The 18,290-nt window shown below is 48.4% G+C and overlaps 8 protein-coding genes across 8 annotated transcripts; 4 read left to right on the top strand and 4 right to left on the bottom strand.

The window, feature by feature from the left end:
- Positions 1-1,259: 1,259 nt before the first annotated feature.
- GGS22DRAFT_189405 (uncharacterized protein) lies at positions 1,260-1,508 on the top strand (the record flags this gene model as incomplete). Its single annotated transcript, XM_047964844.1, has 2 exons — positions 1,260-1,386; positions 1,450-1,508. The coding sequence occupies 2 exons, from the start codon at positions 1,260-1,262 to the stop codon at positions 1,506-1,508; spliced, it is 186 nt and encodes a 61-aa protein (XP_047818110.1).
- A 494-nt stretch (positions 1,509-2,002) lies between these two features.
- Positions 2,003-4,252, bottom strand: GGS22DRAFT_21413 (general substrate transporter). The gene is made up of 4 exons (XM_047966490.1): positions 3,837-4,252; positions 3,466-3,771; positions 2,563-3,398; positions 2,003-2,497 (listed from the first exon to the last, which is right to left on the bottom strand). The coding sequence occupies exons 1-4, from the start codon at positions 4,030-4,032 to the stop codon at positions 2,219-2,221; spliced, it is 1,617 nt and encodes a 538-aa protein (XP_047818109.1). The 5' UTR covers positions 4,033-4,252; the 3' UTR covers positions 2,003-2,218.
- Positions 4,253-5,723: 1,471 nt separating this feature from the next.
- On the bottom strand, positions 5,724-7,785 carry GGS22DRAFT_21402 (cytochrome P450). The gene has a single exon (XM_047966489.1). It carries the CDS (start codon positions 7,471-7,473, stop codon positions 5,881-5,883), a length of 1,593 nt encoding a protein of 530 aa, XP_047818108.1. The 5' UTR covers positions 7,474-7,785; the 3' UTR covers positions 5,724-5,880.
- Positions 7,786-8,479: 694 nt separating this feature from the next.
- GGS22DRAFT_180274 (uncharacterized protein) lies at positions 8,480-10,606 on the top strand (the record flags this gene model as incomplete). The annotated part of the gene is made up of 2 exons (XM_047963750.1): positions 8,480-8,511; positions 8,614-10,606. 2 exons carry the CDS (start codon positions 8,480-8,482, stop codon positions 10,604-10,606), a joined length of 2,025 nt encoding a protein of 674 aa, XP_047818107.1.
- Positions 10,607-10,619: 13 nt separating this feature from the next.
- GGS22DRAFT_189401 (uncharacterized protein) lies at positions 10,620-13,272 on the bottom strand (the record flags this gene model as incomplete). The annotated part of the gene is made up of 3 exons (XM_047964843.1): positions 10,620-12,145; positions 12,213-12,401; positions 13,197-13,272. The coding sequence occupies 3 exons, from the start codon at positions 13,270-13,272 to the stop codon at positions 10,620-10,622; spliced, it is 1,791 nt and encodes a 596-aa protein (XP_047818106.1).
- Positions 13,273-13,288: 16 nt separating this feature from the next.
- GGS22DRAFT_21387 (uncharacterized protein) lies at positions 13,289-14,648 on the top strand. Its single transcript, XM_047966488.1, has 2 exons — positions 13,289-13,737; positions 13,797-14,648. The coding sequence occupies exons 1-2, from the start codon at positions 13,411-13,413 to the stop codon at positions 14,535-14,537; spliced, it is 1,068 nt and encodes a 355-aa protein (XP_047818105.1). The 5' UTR covers positions 13,289-13,410; the 3' UTR covers positions 14,538-14,648.
- Positions 14,649-14,933: 285 nt separating this feature from the next.
- Positions 14,934-15,990, bottom strand: GGS22DRAFT_165255 (uncharacterized protein). The gene has a single exon (XM_047961656.1). It carries the CDS (start codon positions 15,756-15,758, stop codon positions 15,498-15,500), a length of 261 nt encoding a protein of 86 aa, XP_047818104.1. The 5' UTR covers positions 15,759-15,990; the 3' UTR covers positions 14,934-15,497.
- GGS22DRAFT_165254 (oxidoreductase) lies at positions 15,991-18,238 on the top strand. The gene is made up of 2 exons (XM_047961655.1): positions 15,991-16,469; positions 16,534-18,238. The coding sequence occupies exons 1-2, from the start codon at positions 16,260-16,262 to the stop codon at positions 18,148-18,150; spliced, it is 1,827 nt and encodes a 608-aa protein (XP_047818103.1). The 5' UTR covers positions 15,991-16,259; the 3' UTR covers positions 18,151-18,238.
- The last annotated feature ends 52 nt before the right edge of the window (positions 18,239-18,290 follow it).

Raw genomic sequence — 18,290 nt, 5'->3', positions numbered from 1 at the left:
GGATGTTAAAGTAAAGTGGCATATTCTTATTTATCGCAATAGGCTACACCAGGTACTGATGGCTACCATTCTATGTGTGTATGATTCTTAGAATAGGAATACCGGAACTCTAAAGGGACTTATCCTTTCAGATGAGCTAACCTGTCTACATATCAATGCGGTGTAAAAGTTTACTTCGCGACATGTGAATAATTCAGCTTCGACATAGCCCCCAGAGCCGATCACCCGTTATCCCCGTTGATCCTCGAAATTTCTAGCATTTTATAACATTTTCCAACTTCAAGTGTGTTAATTTTTGCCATTTTCTGGAATACTTGAACGAAACGGAATAAAACCGATAGACGAGTACCCATAGCGCTTTCCAAAGAGTGTTGATTCCCCGGATGCGGACCCCACTTTAATCAGCCTAGACCCGGGGCTCCGAGCACAAAGCAGTACGGGCTACCTTTGGCATCATTGTCGCGAGGGAGTGATGAATCTGCTACTTATATGCGACATGGCGAGTCAATTTAACATCATGAAAAATATGAAATTATCTGACTTTTGGCTGCTCTTTGAGATTGCAGTTGCTTAAGTAAAATTCTATCGCACCTAGAATCTAGATCTCAGGGGTGATGTCCCCACCCTATCGACTTAGACTCGCATATTGAGGCTCAATTCACCCTACGATCCATAGAACATTTAAGAAATTCAACTTCGATTTGACGGAATAGGCAGACAATAGAGCGTTTAATTGATATAATTGGTTGGATTAATCGCGTGCGGTTGCCTTGGTTGGATTACGTCTCAGGTTTGTTTCAATGTACCTCCCATCGTGCCATATGGCACGATGGATCTTGACGTGCATTGGACTAGGGTCCCTAACCACAACCAACGCCCAGATCCATCGTATCCAAAATGAAGAAGATAACTTATCGCCAGAGACATTTAGCACAGGAATAGCTTAGGTAGCGTTTCGAAACCAGCTGATGGCGTATCCCAAGAAGGAGGCAAAGCCCCTATCGACTGATGATGAGTCGACGACGATAACTTCAAGTCTGAGAGGAGCCAGGGGTGTACGTATGATATCCGCGATATCATTAACTTCTTAAAATAAAAACACCGCCCAATTGCTTTGGTTGAACCAATCCCTAGATCCTATATTTAATCAAATTTCACTTTTCAGCTGTGTATGCCGATGTCATTATAGCAATCATAACAATACTCGATACCAACATCGCCTCTCATCATAATCATTATCGCCACCAACATACCTCACAATGGCTCCTATTGACCGTGAATTCATCACGCGGGAACTACCGCAACTCATCGGCCGCGGGGTGAGCCATATGAGCGTCATATCAAAACGAGAAGTAGACCACCGGGCGATAGAAACATTTCTAGTTGGTAAGTAGCTGCGGTTCATCAGAATTTTATCTATAGCATCCCGCTGACTTACTGTCGTATTAGCCTTCACCTGCATTTTCGGTGTCGGAGGTTGGATTTTCTGGATGATTAGGCAAAAGTAGATTCATCGACATGGAGTACGGAACATCGATCGATACCATTAGGCGTACGGCGATATTGCTTATATTAAAGGGAACGGCGTTTTGGGAGTACTGAATGGTTCGCATTCGACATCAAGGATGGGATATGGAATAAAGAATAAAGCAAGGATATATCAGTAGACTTGATATATCTTGAAAGCACTGTGGAAGACAGCGCTTTCAGTACCCAACCACACGGGACAGAATCTAAAAGACCTGTACAAAACATGTATGAACTACAATAAGGATAACCGGGCATCATTATAATCAATATACTCCCACGACTGTCCTATTGCTCATTCTATTCAATTTCGACATTTCTGCAATTTCCAATGTACGATGAGATAAATATGATACCTAGCGGTACCTAGGAATCAGGCAGGTATGTACGTCGCTCTTGGCTTCCTTTCAGCACACTATCAGTGAAAACGCCACACCGGAGGTCCGGTGTATGGCCTGATAAAGCACAAACGAACCTACACCGCTAGACGCCAGGCGCTACAGACATCCATACCACTACAATAAAGAGCTCATGGTGCATCTAATTCAATAAATCTAATTGATACAGGTATATACCAAACGATCGCTAGCCAACTCCCTACCGACCTATATCCAAAAGATCAAAGTTACATCTACTCTCGAGCACGGTACTCACTCCCTAATAAGTACAACAACACGATCCCTACCCTCTATCAATGCGCGAAGCTCTGGTGTGTGTTCAACTTCGCGAATTCCTTATTCTCCTTCTGCCACTGCTTCGAGAACTTGACTCCGAAACCGTTCGCAAACACTTCTCGGATAGCCTCGAGCGGCATGCCCTTCGCTTCGGGGAAGCAGAAGACGATGAATATCCAACCGACGGTGCAGATGCCGCAGTAGAATCCGAATGCGCCGCTTGGTGTTATGCCCTTCATCATGGAGAGGAATGTGGAGGCGATGATGATGTTGGTGCTCCAGCATGTAACGGTGTTCTAAAAAGAAAATTAGGTCAGCTTCCGAGGTATTCTTAGTTTGATTTGGGGGGGATTTAACTCACCAACATGGTGCCGACAGCTCGCACTTCCAATGGAATGAGCTCCGTGCCGATCCAAGCGATAGTAGCGACTCCGGTAGAGAAGCACGCGACGTAACATATGATCGTAACGAGGAGCACGGTAGCCGGCCAGCCTACGTTATCGCTCTGAACGACCAGGTTCTTGTCGATCGGGATGTAATGGAACGAAACGGACGCGATGAGCATGCATATTGCCATTCCCAGCACCGTTATGAGGAGGATCGCTCGACGGCCGAACCTGTCTACTACGACTAAGTTGAGGAAGGAGAAGACGAAGTTCGTTCCCGATACGGTGATGGCGACTACGGCGGCGTTGTTGAAACCGACGATGGAAAATAAAGTCGCGCTGTAATACATGAGCGTGTTGAAGCCTCCGAGTTGCGAGATCGCCATGATAACACAGGCTGTGAGGACGGCACGGCCAGTTGCGGGAGTCGTGAAGATGCGTTTGAGGGATCTCCAGATGGAGTCGTCGACCATTGTGTTGGTTGCTTCTTGGATGGACATCTCGATGGACTGGATCTTAGCCCTTCGTTGTTCTTCGGTCGACGTGGGGTAGATTCTCATGAGGACCTTCGATGCTTCATCGGAATGTCCATGGGCGACGAGTTGACGAGGAGATTCCGGACAGAGGAAGAGAAGACCAGCAAGAGCGATGGCTGGAACAGCTCCGATTCCTACTGTAGCCCGCCATGCCTGACCTCCCACTTGGGCGAATCCGGCACCGAGAGCGCTCGCGAGTAATTGGCCGAAGGTGACGCTCATGTTGTTGAACGCAATCATTCGACCACGGTACTTGGCAGGTGCCAGTTCGCCAACTGCGCCAACCATTAGCTATTAAATATGAATGAAGACGTCGTCTTCGTAATATGCAGCAATACTCACTGTAGAGTGGTACAATCATAGCGGCGGATCCAACACCTAGACCAACGACAAATCTTCCGACGGCGAACTGTGGGAGATGATATGCTGCCGTTTGAAGGACCGTTCCGATGACGAAAACGATGCATGCGATCCAGATGGGCATCCGGCGGCCGTATCGATCGGCGGTAAGACCAGCAAAGACAGCCCCGATGAGAGCGCCGCCGCTTGTTAGGGAAGTGACCAACTCCTGCTCACTGGAGTCGAGCGCATGGCCAAGAGAAGTCCCGATGGTGACAAGGACGGAGGAGATGTAACCAGTGTCGTATCCTGTCATAGCGCGATGATATGATTAATGTTGCTCTATGGGAAACCGGCTGTAGGATCTTACGTACCGAAGAGAAGACCACCTAGAGACACCGCTATGCAGATGAGCCATGCCGCCTTCGACGCCGCTGTCGCTTCGATGCCGCTCAGTTCAGTGAACTCTTCCGCGTTCTTGAATTGCACATCTTCGACGTGGTCAGATGAACCTACGATATTCGCGCCGACCTTCAAGTCGTCTTTGTTGTCTATGTCGAGGTCGGACATGGTGAATAGATGTCAAAACAAAGGATAACCAAGAAGGCGTCAATGGGAATAGAATCAGGCTTGATCAGCTGAGAGAAGATTCTGTCGATGCTGTCGAAGCGGAAATCAACGAGGTTTTAAGCCCAGACTCGTGGAAGATAGTAATTACTAATAAGACGGTCGATAGACGTTTTATGCAGGTCATATTCAGACCCCAAGGCCATGCTAGACCGGGTAGGGGCCGGGTAGCCCCGTCCCCCTGCAAGTACCGAATCCCCATGGTTGGCCATAGTTGGCCGTAGTGCGTTCCGCAAAGCTGGGGAAGTTCTGGGGATGCGGGGAATGATGGAGAAACCTTGGAAGTCACCCAGTTGACCGGCGCCAGAAACGTGTCTTAGTCCGCTAGCGTCGGTAAGGTCGGCGATAATGACAGACTGTGTCGGGGATATTTACCGTTGAAGTATGCAGAGTTCGCGAATACTTACTATGTTTGATACGGTTATTTCGAGCGACGCAATGAAAGAAAAGGAGCGATTCCGATTCTCTTGTCTAAGCCACGGGGCCGTTCCCTGCGATGACGATGATCCGCGCCGCCTATTCCTAGCCTAGATTAGTTAAGTGGCTACCTGATATTACGAAACAACGCCCATACAAACCATATAAGTGCTTATTCTACTTATTAATGCTCGTATCAAGATCTCGACTTCTCTTGTCGCCATATACGCAATAGCTAGCCTGGATGGCCGGTCATTTTTCGTCAGCCCTTCCTCGGATATTAATGCGTATAATATGACACCTAGCCGCCTTGTCACTAAACTACCAGGCCAACCCACTAAAGACAGTAGCAGAAACAACGTCGGAAAGAGTTATCCGAGAGATATAGCAAAAATGACGAAAACACCGAGAAAGAAGCGTGGTTTCAACTGGAATAACAGATTCTCAGCGAGAATGCGTCTAGAACGGCCGAATTTCTCCTCATCTCGCAGGACGCATACACCATCTCCTATCGGATTTCGTTATCTCTATCCGGATTTACTTGTTTCTGGAATATAGATTAATACATCTGAGACAGCAGATGGCATTTTCGCCGAGGTAGAAAAGGCGCCTACATAACCATTAGTTAAGTGTTTCGTATATGGAAGTTGTATATATCCACTCTACTAAGCTGAACTGGGTATGCCTTCAAGATTGGTAGTAAGCAGAGTGGGTCACTGTAGTCGTAAGTAACGTCATCCACGGATTGCGGCTTTAGATGGACCGCCTAACGACCTAACTCGACGTCATGTAAGGCGCCCATTTGGTCAGAGGGATATGGCATAGCGCTTCCATGCGTATTACACATCAGTATGTCAGAATAGAAGTTCCTAGCAGTGAAACAGTGCCATCTCGTTCTCCTGGACAATTCGGTAAACGTCGTGACGAAATAAGTCATCTTTGTTTCCCTCGTTAACACTGATTGCGCAAAGCTCGCCTTCATATCCGAGCTTTGATGAGTAAAGCAGATAAATTTGTCGACACATAATCTTAACAAATATCGAGGTATATTTATAAACATGTCGAAATTTCTATCTAGAAATACTTCACTAGCCGCTGCCTGGTTCGCTAACTGTAGCTCAATATCTATCAAGATATGAAGGCGAGCTCTGCTTAGCCAATGCTAATACCTCGGACCGTGGTTATGCATGCAGGAAATGCTCCTTGCCTCACCAACAGGTTTACCACGGGCTAAACTCCGATCTGACCGGACCTTACCAGTCCTCCCAGTACACTAAACCTTCAACACAAGATCCCAACTCAATGCCTAATATGCTATGACCTCCCAACCATGAAAAGAGGTGACAAATGCACCCAACCCAACCACCTACTCTCTCACTCCCCCAACCCCTCATCCCTCCTCCTCCAAATCTTAACCGGCATATCCTTAATAAGCCAATTCATAGTCTCCAACCTCTCGAGCTCGAACGCCGGGGACGGGAGGGCAAATCTGTACCTCCTGAGCACGGAAGCCAAGACCACCGTCTGTTCGAGGTACGAGATATTCCTACCAATACAGCCTCTCGCGCCCGCCGAAAACGCCAGGAAATACGGCTGCAGCCTCTTCCCCTCCTCGCCGAGCCAGCGCTCGGGGATGAACTTGTCCGCTTGTGGGAAGTACGCCTCGTTCCTGTGCGCGACGAACGCGGAGATGGCGACTGTCACCCCGCCCGGGATGTAGTCGCCCATGATATTGATGCCGTCGGGCGGGGTTTCGCGCGGTAGGCCGTGCGGGGTGGGTGGGAAGATGCGGAGGGATTCGTCTAGACAGGCGCGCAGGTACGGGAGATGCTTGACTTTATCGTACGCGACAACGGCTTCTTCCTCTAGATCATCGCCTTCGAGCGCTGCGTCGAGCTCTTCGACGAGCTTGTCCATTGTGGCTGGGTTCTTGAGAAGCTGGAAGAGCACGTTGGTCATGGCGATGGCGGTCGTCGCGCTGCCGGCGTTCATCATGATGCTGACTTCGGCGACGATCTCGCCCCACTCCAGGTTGTTTGGCTTGCCGCCTTTGTCTTCCATCAGCGCTTGGAAGAAGTCGTCGAGTTTTTCGCCCGCGCGGTAGCGGTCTAGTCGACGGTGGGAGAGCTCTAGCGGTATGCCGTCCCAGTCGCGGCCGAGCTTGCCCATGCGTCCGTAGAAGGGGATTATGTTGGCAACTTTGTTGATGAAGGGGTACCAGGCGTACGGCCACACGAGCAAGGATTGTTTTCTGGCGTTTTGGTAAAGACATTCCCGATAGTTACACTCGTATTTCGTTCCGTCTAGTCTTCGACCGGTGATGCGGTCGTGGCCACGATCGAGGAAGCCGAGTTTTTCGGAGAGACCGATGTCAGCGATGGCGTCGAGACTGAAGAAGTTGGTCCAGGTTCGATAATCGAGGTTGACATCTTCAGGTGCTGGTATTTGGCCTGCCGGCAGAGGTGCAGTGCAACATTTGTCGAAGTGCTTGATCATCCGTGCGGTTTTATCCGCGACTTTATGCTCCCATTCCTCAAGATTCTTGATAGCGTATGCGGCGGATAAAACCTTGCGTTTTCGAGAATGATCTTGTCGATCAATGACATCGGCAAGATGGTAGTGAGATCCAGAGGTTATGATGTAAGAGGTATCCTTCGTGCAAGGGGTATTATGACCGTAAATATCCTTGATTGCCCTTAAATCCCCGTAAGAGAGAGTATTTGGTCCAGTTCGAATTACGGGATATTTCTTGTGCATCTTGGAGAGGTATGTGGAGCGGGCGCCGCCATGAGCGAGTATCATGAAAGGGATTGCTGTGATACCCGATAAGGGGGTCATGTTATGAAAGCGACGAAGGCCCTTTACATCGCGAAGGTAAACGACGACAGGATACACAACAAAGTATAGGAGGCATAGCAATGCTACTCCTGCCGCGTATGGAGCCGAGAAAGCTATGTTCGGAGCCATGTTTGCGTATAGGGATAACCACTGTAGGTAGTAACCCAGGTAGGTTATGACTTTGGAAGATTAAATAGCCCTGGACTTGAGAAGTCTTGTGAAGGGCCGGCCTTCCAGGTTAAATCATAAATCGTTATTTGATCCTCCATCTCGATATCTTTAAAGATATTATCAAATCTAGTGTAGATTATAGATCGCGAAACATCCAAACGTTGATACCCAAAAAACCATCCACATGGCCACTCACATGAATTGCGGTTTCGCAGTAAACGATCCTAGATTTCAGATTTAGTAAAAGGGGTAAAGAAATCCGCTAGAACCCACAAGGGTTATGGGTACATCGTTCTGCGTAAACCCTGAACGTGGAAACTTTCCCCGTACATATACTATTATAGGACAATAAGGGGAAATGCGGAGAAATGCGGAGAAGGTGGGGAAGGAGGCGCAAACTAGCCTTGATCTGATAACCGAGGATCTTTAGTGGCTTGAAGCCATCATAGCCTATCAATAATATCACACGGATTACTACTGCTACATCCCCAGAGTGGATCTAGAACGTCACGAGAGGCGGATATGGAAGGAAAAGGATGCCGTATTGGTCAAGATCTGTTTTTGTGGAAACCATCTGAAACCCGCTTTCCAGTCGCTTTCCATTTTAGAATTCATATACTAGTTCCGGCTATCGATTGCCGTCGTCCCAAGAACTGACCAGTAATATATATACTAAAGTAGTCGGGTTTCCAATTCCGGATTTCGTTATGAGGGAACGGAGACCCTAGGAGGCGACCCCTTGGACACGTCTTTCCATTAAGAGATCCGATCTCTTCTTGGAAATCTAATCCGACAAGTCTCTCAAAGGGCTAATCGACGATGTCGATGGTCTCAAAAGCATTCAAGATAAAAGGATTTGCCAATAATAATTGTAGTTTCATAGTTAACTAGGTAGATTATAGATTATAGATTACCATCTACACTCCCATTCCACTTCAACGCGGTCGCCGCCGTTAAGTGCAAGATGGAATTCCTAAGTAATTTCGACTTTATACAGTCCCCTCTTGCATCCAAAGTACCAATACAATCCCTAAATATCCGACCGCCAACGACCTTAGATTTCGCAGCCCTCATAACGTTCTTTTTCTGTCTGCTTAGCTACCTTTCCCACGGAAAACTCTGGGACAGGCCCGATCCCTATTACTACACCTGGCACGAGAAGCCACAACAAAAAGACGGAGACAGCGTCGACGGGAGAAAAGCCAGCCGCAACATCGCACAGCACCTTGAAGAAGGCGACCACAAAGTAGTCATTTTCTGGGGTTCTCAATCAGGTACTTCGGAGCGCTTTGCCGAGCAACTCGCCAGGGATTGTTCTCTTAGATTCGGTCTAAACGCCTTATGTGCCGACCTCTCTGATTTTGACGCCGACACTATTGCTCTTATTCCACAGAGCAAGTTCGCTATTTTTCTCCTTTCGACATACGGCGAGGGAGATCCGAGCGACAACACCGCCGGTCTTTGGACTTGGTTGAAGAAAATCAAGGACGATAATGTGAAACTTCCTAACTTACGGTACGTAGCCTTCGGGCTCGGAAACAGCAATTATAAGTACTATAACCGCGTCGTCGACGTCGCGGTTGAAGCGTTTGATCAAGCTGGCGCGACATCACTACTTCCGACGGGAAGAGCCGACGACGCCGAGGGAGCTACGGAAGAAGATTTCCAAGAGTGGAAGGATGATGTCTTTGGTATGTTCAAGAAAGGGTTAGGCTTGGAAGAGAAGATCGTCGAGTATCAACCAAGCGTAAAGGTATCATTTGGACAGGATCCAGTTGCGCGTCCTGGCAACATCATCAACCACGGCAGCCCGGTCTCGGAAGCCTCCTCCACAAGCTCATCTGTACGTGCTCTGCCTGTTACTAAGACACACGAACTCTTCACATCCGGCGATCGAAACTGTCTTCACATGGAGCTGCATCTCGCAGATCACCCAGACGTACATTACAAAACCGGCGATCATATCGGTATTTGGCCCTGCAATCCCAACGAAGAGGTCGAGCTGCTCATCTCAGCCCTCGGACTCGATGATCAACGAGATGCAGCTCTTTCCATCTCCGGAAAAGCCAAGATCCCCTCGCCCACGACTGTGTCTGCACTCTTCCGAAACCATCTCGAAATATGCGGACCGCTCTCTCGCAAGACTATTTTCGACCTCGCCCAATTTGCACCAACTGCAGAAGCAAAGTCCCGTGCGCTAGAACTGGGCGGTAGCAAAGAGAAATACGCCGATTTTGTCTCATGCACGCACCTCACATTAGCTCGATTTCTCCATCTCAGCAGCCCGGATGCACCCTGGTCGAACCTGCCATTGTCGTTCATCGTCGAAGCCATCCCAGCGTTACAACCGCGGTATTACTCTATCGCATCAAGCAGTGTAATATCGCCGCGAAAAATCGCCATCACCGTTCTAGTATCCAACAAAACGCTCCAAGGTGCATCGTCGCAGACCATTTTCGGCGTGACCGGCAATTACCTCCTTTCGATGTCAAAGATTCCATTAGCCCCCACGCAATCCTCTACCGAAGCACGACCGGGGTACGATTTAGCGGGTCCGGAGGGTATCCTTCAAGGCACGAAGCTGTTCGCGCACGTACGAAAATCGAAATTCAAGCTCCCGATCGCCAGCAGTACGCCAATCATCATGGTCGCAGCTGGAACCGGTCTTGCCCCCTTCCGAGCTTTTATCGCAGAGCGAGCGAAACTACATGTGGTCGGAAAGAAAGTAGGGAAGATGGTGCTGTTTTTCGGATGCAGGCACCCTGATGAGGATTTTATCTATCGAGAAGAGCTAGAGGAGATGCAGGCCAAGGTTGGCAGCGATATATTTGAAATCGTCATGGCATATTCGAGACACGGAAAAAAGGTATATGTGCAGGATCGCATTACAGAAAATGGCAAGATGGTATTGGATACTCTGGATTCTGGAGCGAACCTATACATATGTGGTAGGGCGAGCATGGCGAGGGAGGTAGACAGGCGTATCGAGGAAATCGCAATTGAGCATAAGGGCATGTCTAATGTGGATATCAAGGCTTGGACGGATGGGTTAAAGAAACGTGGCAATTGGCGATCGGATGTTTGGGGTTGATTTGGTAGAAATATTAGATTTTCCATTGCTCTCGTAAATCTTTAATAACATGATCAGTTTTCCAACCTGTCGTTCTCTTCATGGATATCAAATACTCGACCGCTGCGTCTTGCTCTTCAGCGTCAGTCAAGTAGGCGCCACAGGCAGCTAGAATATGCGAAACTTGAAACTGGGCATTTTTGACATGATTGTTCGATTTGGCGTAGCCAAAGATCATGCGCATATGCTTCCTGATTTCTCCGTCTATGACGATTCTTGAGCGGTGGCTTGTCAGGCCAACACGCGTAGCCCGAGGGTTGTAGAACGTGAGCATGATTTTACAGAGGTGAAAATATTGCAGTCCGACTGCTTGGGCTGGATGTGTAACTAGTAGCTCAGGCCATTCGCCGTGCCATTGTGCGCGACCAGGTTCGATGTTCTTATCCACAAATTGGTCTTCAGCTAAAGGGGCGAAAGTCCAAGGCTTTGTATTATCCCACTCGTCCACTTCGGCATCCAGTTCAGTCCACTTTTCTTGAGAAAGGCGCCCAAGCGTATCGTTCTCGAACACGTTTTTAAGAATATGGGCAAAACAAAATATTATCCTGTTTGCCCAGGCTTCCTCGTGGGATTCTCTGAAGATGGAAGAACAACGATAATTCTCAAGGCTTAGATCCAATGGTCGTTGGGTTGTAAGGGAGACGTAAATATGTTGCCGTAGTGATACCCAGCTCGCAGACTCCCTCAGCCCGCCGTCAGCAGCAAATGAGGATGATGTATTGATTATGCGTGAAGCACCAAGATGATGGCACCTCTCGTCTATTTCACCTATTTCTTCATGCAGTCTAAGTAATATGACAGCTACGAGAAAATTCTCGTCCCAATGTGCTAATGGATCCTCAAGGGCTACAATCAAGGTGTGCAGAGAGTCAGAGACATAAGGCTCGGATAAGTCTTCTTCAAGATCTCCGGTAATAAAAAGGTGTCGTGCAGCCAGTGCCAGGACGCCGTTTAGGATGACTTGGAAGTGTGCAGCGCGTTTAGGGACTTCCTTGGCCCAGTGGCATTTTGGGTCACATATGTCTATCCAAGGAGAGCAGTGCACGATGTAATGGTGGAAGAGCCTCGCTTCATGTCTGTTTTTCACTGGCCATCTTGAGGAGAAAGGGGACGTCTGGGATAGGGATGAGTGTGTTGTAAGTAATGGCGAGTCTGGTCGTATTGCTGGATGACCTAATGATATGTTCGGCGAGAAGGCAGAGAAGGCAGAGGCCGATACACCTATCGGACAGGCATCGGGATCGATTATGTCATGCGACTCAGCAAGATCGGAGGTGATATTCGACGGAGAGTCCAGGACTGTGGAGAAAAATCCCGTGGAACCGGATGCATCTTGCTGTTCCGAGTACGACAGGCTTCGAGGCCTGTCAGCGGAAGTCAACGATAAGGTGCTACCACTTGAATCGATATTGGCGTCCTGGGGGGCTGCAATGGGATATTCTTCACTTCCAGAAATAGAAATATCCTCGTCATCTTCGGCGTTCGGGGGTAGGAATTTCACTAGTTACATGTTAGCCAAGGAAACAGGTTCCGCTTTGTGGGTCAAAAGGAGAAAGGGGTTACGTACATGTTGTCGGGATATCTACCCAGGTTTGATTCTCTGAAAACTCCAGCTCTTGCTGGGCGGCACCAATGTTCTCACCTGCATTGAACCGAACCGATAGCACTGGGCAAAAGCGATAACACTCGCCCTTTACGCATGTTCTCTTTTTCTGAGTGCAGTTCTTGCAGTCGTCGGACCCAGGAATCGTTACACCTGGCTTGCGTTAGAGAAGCGATATGTACTAAATCGATGCATAGCTTAACTTACATTTGATATGACGTTTTCGGCACGGTAGGCTAATACTGTGGTTACTAAACTGTTGCTGTTTCAGTGTCTAGGGGAAGTACTGACCATCCACTTCTTTGGCGCATTACTAGGTACTCGACATAGGCTGTAGGGCCTGAGGCTCCAGGGACGAATAGATTTCCGAGTAGTGATGGAGGTAAGGTAAAATATTCCGGGTGTACTCTTAGAACATGCGGGAATGACAGCCTGTTTTATCATCGGGTTTCAATTCCCGAGCCATACACCATCTCTCAGCTAATGCGTGCCCCTTGGTTTGGAACATCCTTCAGCACCTTACACGTATGTAATTAGTTCCAATAGTACATACATGTACATAGTACGGAACCGCATGTGACGTAGTCAAGAACCTTGGCGGACCAATAAGAAAAGGAAGAAAATAATACATACCTAGGTAATCACAATAATCTGGGGAATTGTATGGGGTAGTATGGGGTAGTGGTTGTCTTAGCACCGAGCGTCTCCACAGGTCTCCAACGAGGTGTGGGGTAAGGTGTAAGATTCAAGGACCTGATATCGCTGAATTAATATAGTAATCAATCCCGGTGGTGAGGACCAACGATGCATATGCAAAAGTATGCGATAGCCATATCCACTTAAGTAATCGCGTGCAACATAGTCGCTAGGAAAGGAGAATCGACCCGGTATAGACGTTAGCCATGGAGACATCGTCATCCAGATCGTCGTCTAGACCTGTGCCCTTACCTTCTTGCATGCGTCCGAAAAAGGACGAGAGCCTCCCCGAGCTATTGACGGCCGGAATTGTATTTCCATCCGCCATGAATAGAAAAGGTCACAGGAACACCACCAGTTTCTCTCAAGTTCGAACAGTGCATCCTCACCTTCTCTCATCTTCTCATTATCATATTCTCCCTCTGATCACCTCTAAACCCCATCTCTTTTTGCAAAATTCGCGAAAATGGCACCCCAAAAGCTAAAGATCGCAGCCGCTGGTCTGGGTCGCATGGGCAAGCGCCATGCTTTGAACTTCCTGAACCGAACTCCTCGTGCAGAGCTTGTCGCAGCGTTCTCTCCAGACCCCAATGAGCTCCAATGGGCAAAGCAACACTTAGAACCATACGGCGTCACCCTGTATAGCGACTATGAGCAGATGCTTCAACATCAAGACCTCCAGGCAGTCGTAATCGGAACCGCAACCTCAGTCCATGCCGAGGAGGCCATAAAAGCCATGGAGAAGAACCTTCACGTGTTATGCGAGAAGCCACTCTCGACAAAACTTGAAGTCGTACGTAAGCAATGCCGCAATTACCAACTCAAGTACTGACCTCGATTTGGAGACTGTAGTGTAAGCAAGTAGTTGCAGAGGCTAAGAAGCGACCACACCTGAAGGTCATGTGCGGATTCTCTCGCCGCTTCGACGCTTCATACCGTGATGCCCGCGACAAGATAGATCGCGGTCTCATCGGACGGCCAGCTGTCGTGCGAAGCCAGACATGCGACAAGCACGACCCATCAGGCTTCTTTGTTGAGTACGCCGCGTGGTCGGGAGGTGTCTTCGTTGACATGACCATCCACGACATCGACTTAACCCTATGGTTCTTCGGCGATGACGTTACATTGAAGAGCGTCTCTGCTTATGGTGTCAGAGCTGTCCAACCCGACTTGGCCAAGCACAACGACTTCGACAACGCGGTTGGCATTGTAGAATTCTACAACGGCAAGATCGCATACTACTTCTGCAGTCGCATGATGGCCCACGGTCAAGAGGACGCGACTGAGATTATCGGAACCGAGGGGAAGCTCTCGGTCAATGCCAACCCGCAATTGAACTTGGTGAACCACTACCATTCAGGAGGCATCACGAGAGAGGTGCCGCCCGACTACTATGGCAGGTTCGAGATGGCATTTGTGCAGGAATCTAACGAATTCGTCGCCAGCTGTCTCGACAACACGCCGTTGCCCATGAAGCTGACCAACGCGGTCAAGGCTGTGGAGATCGGCTCGTACCTCCAAGAAGCCCTCGTCCAAGGAAAACAAATCCGTTTCGACGAGGCCGGAAGGCGAATCGAGGCAGCGAACCTGTAAGGTCAATTGACAGGAAATTGCAGGTCTGTTTTGGTGGAGACGTTTTTGAACTCGCTAGATCATAGCGATGATATTCGAATCCCCGAGGTGGAAAGAATAAGTATTCAGAATGTACCTAATGGAGGGAGAAAATGATTAGATAATTTGGAAATTAACTTAACGCCACTTTGCCCCGTGATTTCGTTATAGATTACCAAAGAACTCTGTCAACCTAGATTACTAAGATATTTGGTAAGCGAAAATTCGGACTGTCAAATGCCCTTACCTAAATACTTAGTAAGCAAACTACATTTCTTAGGTAATTATCTAGTAAGCAGAGTTATGTAAGTCTTGTCCCGTCTTACCACCCCACCTTGCCGGCCGGCTTGCGGCCAGCCATTTCGTTATCCACCCTGAGAAAAACGCCTTTCGGTATGATAAGACCTAATTCCAACGAGACCAACTCATCTTGCAAAATAGTTCGGTTCTCATAAGCTCCTTTCCTAAGTCGAAGTTCCGACAGCGCATCCACATGTGACTGAAATCGCGCTCTTCCTCCCATATGTCGAGCGCCACGACTTACGAAACTTCACATGCCAGCATGTGGCAACCCGTCATCGAACTGCGCGAGACCTTGGTCATGACTTATCCCTGATAAGTTGAGCCAACATACATCCCTCACGTCGTCCATCCTTGCGATGTCCGTGTTTCTGCTATAGCCTTTACTCTGGCTTTGAGGCAACTTCGGAGACACGTAGTATAGAACCGGCTTAATAGTGGGAAGGCATGCGTTAATGACGCTGAAAGTTGGCTCTAAGAGAGAGTAGATGGAAATGGCCGTAGCCGTCCATGTAATATCGGATAAATCCCATTGGGCGAGCGAGACAACTCTGAGCAATCAAATAACACAGATTCTAGAGACGACCAACACAAATCTGCATAACACCTTGGGGTAGAGTTACGATCGACCCGACCGTGTACTTAAAAGATGCTCAACCCGGACATCGCGGCGACCCCGACCTTTCTTGCCGTAGATATTTGCAGGCGGAATATCAAAGGCATTGGAAGGGCCACGACGACGACATCTATAACCAGGTTTGTGATCCCAGACATAATATACGCAAGATTTTGATTATGACGCTCGCCACCTGAGATCGTCTTATCCAAATTGAACTCCACTGGGCTGCACAAGACGAATGCTTCCAACAGCACGCTGATGAAGTAACAAACCGATATACCCATGGTGACATAGCAGCCACGACGGAGCTTCTGGTTAGGAAAGATGTCTATATAGAGGGAAAGTATCGATAACTTGACGCAGGTATTCGCCGAAGCCCAGCAAAACTGACCTACTGTATTGAACTTCAAACGTCATCTGTTAGATATGTAATTGACCTGATTATAAGTTTCCGAAATACCTTTATATAAAGGACCAAGATGCGTGGGTCTATTAAGTAGGTAGGTAGCATTCTCACATTTCATCTATCCAACGGCGTATTAAAAGCATAGTTATCATAGTTGGGTAATGTTGGCTATGTCTCCATAAGATAGTGCACTCAATAGGTAGGCTATGTTGATGCGGAGGCAAGGGAGTCAGTTACGAAGACTGCTGGTTCCAAGGGTGTCCTCGTCGGGCTATAAGGTGACATCCAAGGCACTGTCAATTTGTGTCTCTCATTCATTTCAACACCTTTCCCCTCGATAATCAAAAAGGCTGGTAAATTGTTCACCACTACCTTCAGTATGGCTCTAAACTCTTATGATTTCGTGATAGCCGGTGGTGGCACTGCTGGTTTAGTTCTTGCCAGTCGACTTTCAGAAGATGAAAGCCAGTCCGTTCTTGTGATCGAGGCTGGGTCGGACCAAAGCGATAACCTACAGGCCAAAATTCCAGCCTTCTACGCAGCGCTTCTCGGTGGTAAAGCAGATTGGAATTTCGCAAGCGTCGCTCAGGTATGCTTCCTTAATTGCAAGAGTGGTCGCAACCTGTGCTAACCATATGGTTACTCCACCATAGCCAAATCTTCTTGGTAGGACTGTCCAACTCAACCAAGGGAAAGCCCTTGGTGGCTCGAGCATCTTAAACGCTCAAGTATTTGCCCCACCTACGCCAGGAATCATCGACTCATGGGCATCACTCGGAAACGATGGCTGGGACTGGGAGTCACTTCGCAGCTTTTACGAGAAGTCTTATACATATCCTTCTATCCCTAAGTCTTCGTGGGAGACGCTAGGAATAGGGAGTTGGCCGACGCAGAATAATAACGATCAAGGCCCAATCCAAACTTCGTTTCCGCTAGCTACCCATCCTATTCGGAAAGCGTGGGTGGAAACGTTTGAGAAGCTCGGTTATCGCAAAGACGATGACCTCTGGGTTGATAGATCCATAGGGGCATTTAACAACCTCGCGAGCGTTGACCCAATTTCTCGGGAGAGAAGCCAGTCCGCCAATCGCTATTATGATCCCATCAAGAATCGTAAGAACATCCATGTCCTCACCAATGCGACTGTCGAGAAGATACTCTTTAAAGAAGGATCGACCGATGCGATCGGATTTCAATACCACCATGACTCCACCACGAAGAGTGTTACGGCTCGTAAAGAGGTTATCATTGCTGCTGGTGCCATTCAATCGCCCAAGATTCTTGAGCTTTCTGGTATCGGTAAGCGTGACATCTTGGTTCAACATGGCATTGATGTCGTTAAAGATCTCCCTGGTGTCGGGGAAGGTCTACAGGATCATCTTGTAGTTGACCTCTGCTTTGAAGCAGAGGATCTAGAAACCAGGGATGCAATCATTAGACGGGAACCGGAAGCGGTCCAAAAAGCAATGGTTGAGTACATGGCGAACCGGACCGGTATCCTCACTTCGTCGGGGACCTTGACTTATGCCTATATGCCCGTGAATACTTTAAAATCACAAGATGGCCACCAGCGCTTACAGACACTCCTGGAGGAGAATCGTCCGAAAAAGGGGAATTTCGAAGAACGGGACCTAGCCCGCGCCTTGGCATTCTACGACGTCGCCGAGAAGGCCTTGCTTGACCCATCTATGCCATCGGGTGTATATCTTAGCTCGCTTGGGCAAAACCCACTCGAGTCTGACCCTGTAACTGGCCAAAGGACATACAAGCCACTCCCCGGAAAACACCTCGTTCTGGCCGGCATACTTTCGCACCCTACTTCCAGAGGTAGCGTTCATATACAGTCTAGCAACGTGTCTGATGTTCCTGCGATAGACCCAAACTACTTAAGCAACCCAGTCGATATCGAGATTTTTGCGGAACACATGCTCTACTTGCAGTCTTTAGCCTCGGCTTCGCCACTGAGTGAGTTGCTGAAGCGGCCGCCCAAACCGTCTCGCGCGATCTCTCACCTTGCAGACTTAGAAGGAGCCAAGGATTATATTAGAATCCGTGCAGCGTCTATGTGGCATCCTGCCGGAACGTGTCCCATGCTACCCGAAGAAATCGGTGGCGTTGTTGACAGCCATCTTAGGGTTCACGGTGTCAAAAATCTCCGGGTCGTGGACGCGAGTATCGTTCCCGTATTGCCGCCAGGTAACTTGCAGTCAACTGTTTACGCTGTCGCGGAGAAGGCGGCTTCGCTTATCAAGTCGCAACACGGTTCGTAGTCGGGTATTATATAGGCGGTACTTAGTTGCTACGTGAAATACAAGTCATATCTTTCACAATTTATTACCTAATCAATTTTATTCAAGATTGTTCGGTTCACCACGGATTACCTAATCCTTTAGTAAGCAATTTAGATTCC

The sequence above is a fragment of the Annulohypoxylon maeteangense genome (assembly GCF_022496945.1).
Source record: "Annulohypoxylon maeteangense strain CBS 123835 unplaced genomic scaffold GGS22scaffold_10, whole genome shotgun sequence".
In the NCBI taxonomy this organism is placed as follows: domain Eukaryota; kingdom Fungi; phylum Ascomycota; class Sordariomycetes; order Xylariales; family Hypoxylaceae; genus Annulohypoxylon; species Annulohypoxylon maeteangense.
Note: the sequence above shows the minus strand (reverse complement) of the source record. Positions and strands in the feature narration are given on the sequence as shown.

Bases quoted from the DNA above. Each gene is read 5' to 3' on its own strand.
- GGS22DRAFT_21413 (XM_047966490.1), bottom strand. From the start codon at position 4,032: ATGTCCGACCTCGACATAGACAACAAAGACGACTTGAAGGTCGGCGCG. The intron at 3,772-3,836 runs GTACGTAAGATC...GCGCTATGACAG, and splicing joins TCTAGGTGGTCTTCTCTTCG to GATACGACACTGGTTACATC. The intron at 2,498-2,562 runs GTGAGTTAAATC...TTTTCTTTTTAG, and splicing joins GAGCTGTCGGCACCATGTTG to AACACCGTTACATGCTGGAG.
- GGS22DRAFT_21402 (XM_047966489.1), bottom strand. From the start codon at position 7,473: ATGGCTCCGAACATAGCTTTCTCGGCTCCATACGCGGCAGGAGTAGCA.
- GGS22DRAFT_21387 (XM_047966488.1), top strand. From the start codon at position 13,411: ATGGCACCCCAAAAGCTAAAGATCGCAGCCGCTGGTCTGGGTCGCATG. The intron at 13,738-13,796 runs GTACGTAAGCAA...TGGAGACTGTAG, and splicing joins TCTCGACAAAACTTGAAGTC to TGTAAGCAAGTAGTTGCAGA.
- GGS22DRAFT_165255 (XM_047961656.1), bottom strand. From the start codon at position 15,758: ATGGGTATATCGGTTTGTTACTTCATCAGCGTGCTGTTGGAAGCATTC.
- GGS22DRAFT_165254 (XM_047961655.1), top strand. From the start codon at position 16,260: ATGGCTCTAAACTCTTATGATTTCGTGATAGCCGGTGGTGGCACTGCT. The intron at 16,470-16,533 runs GTATGCTTCCTT...ACTCCACCATAG, and splicing joins ATTTCGCAAGCGTCGCTCAG to CCAAATCTTCTTGGTAGGAC.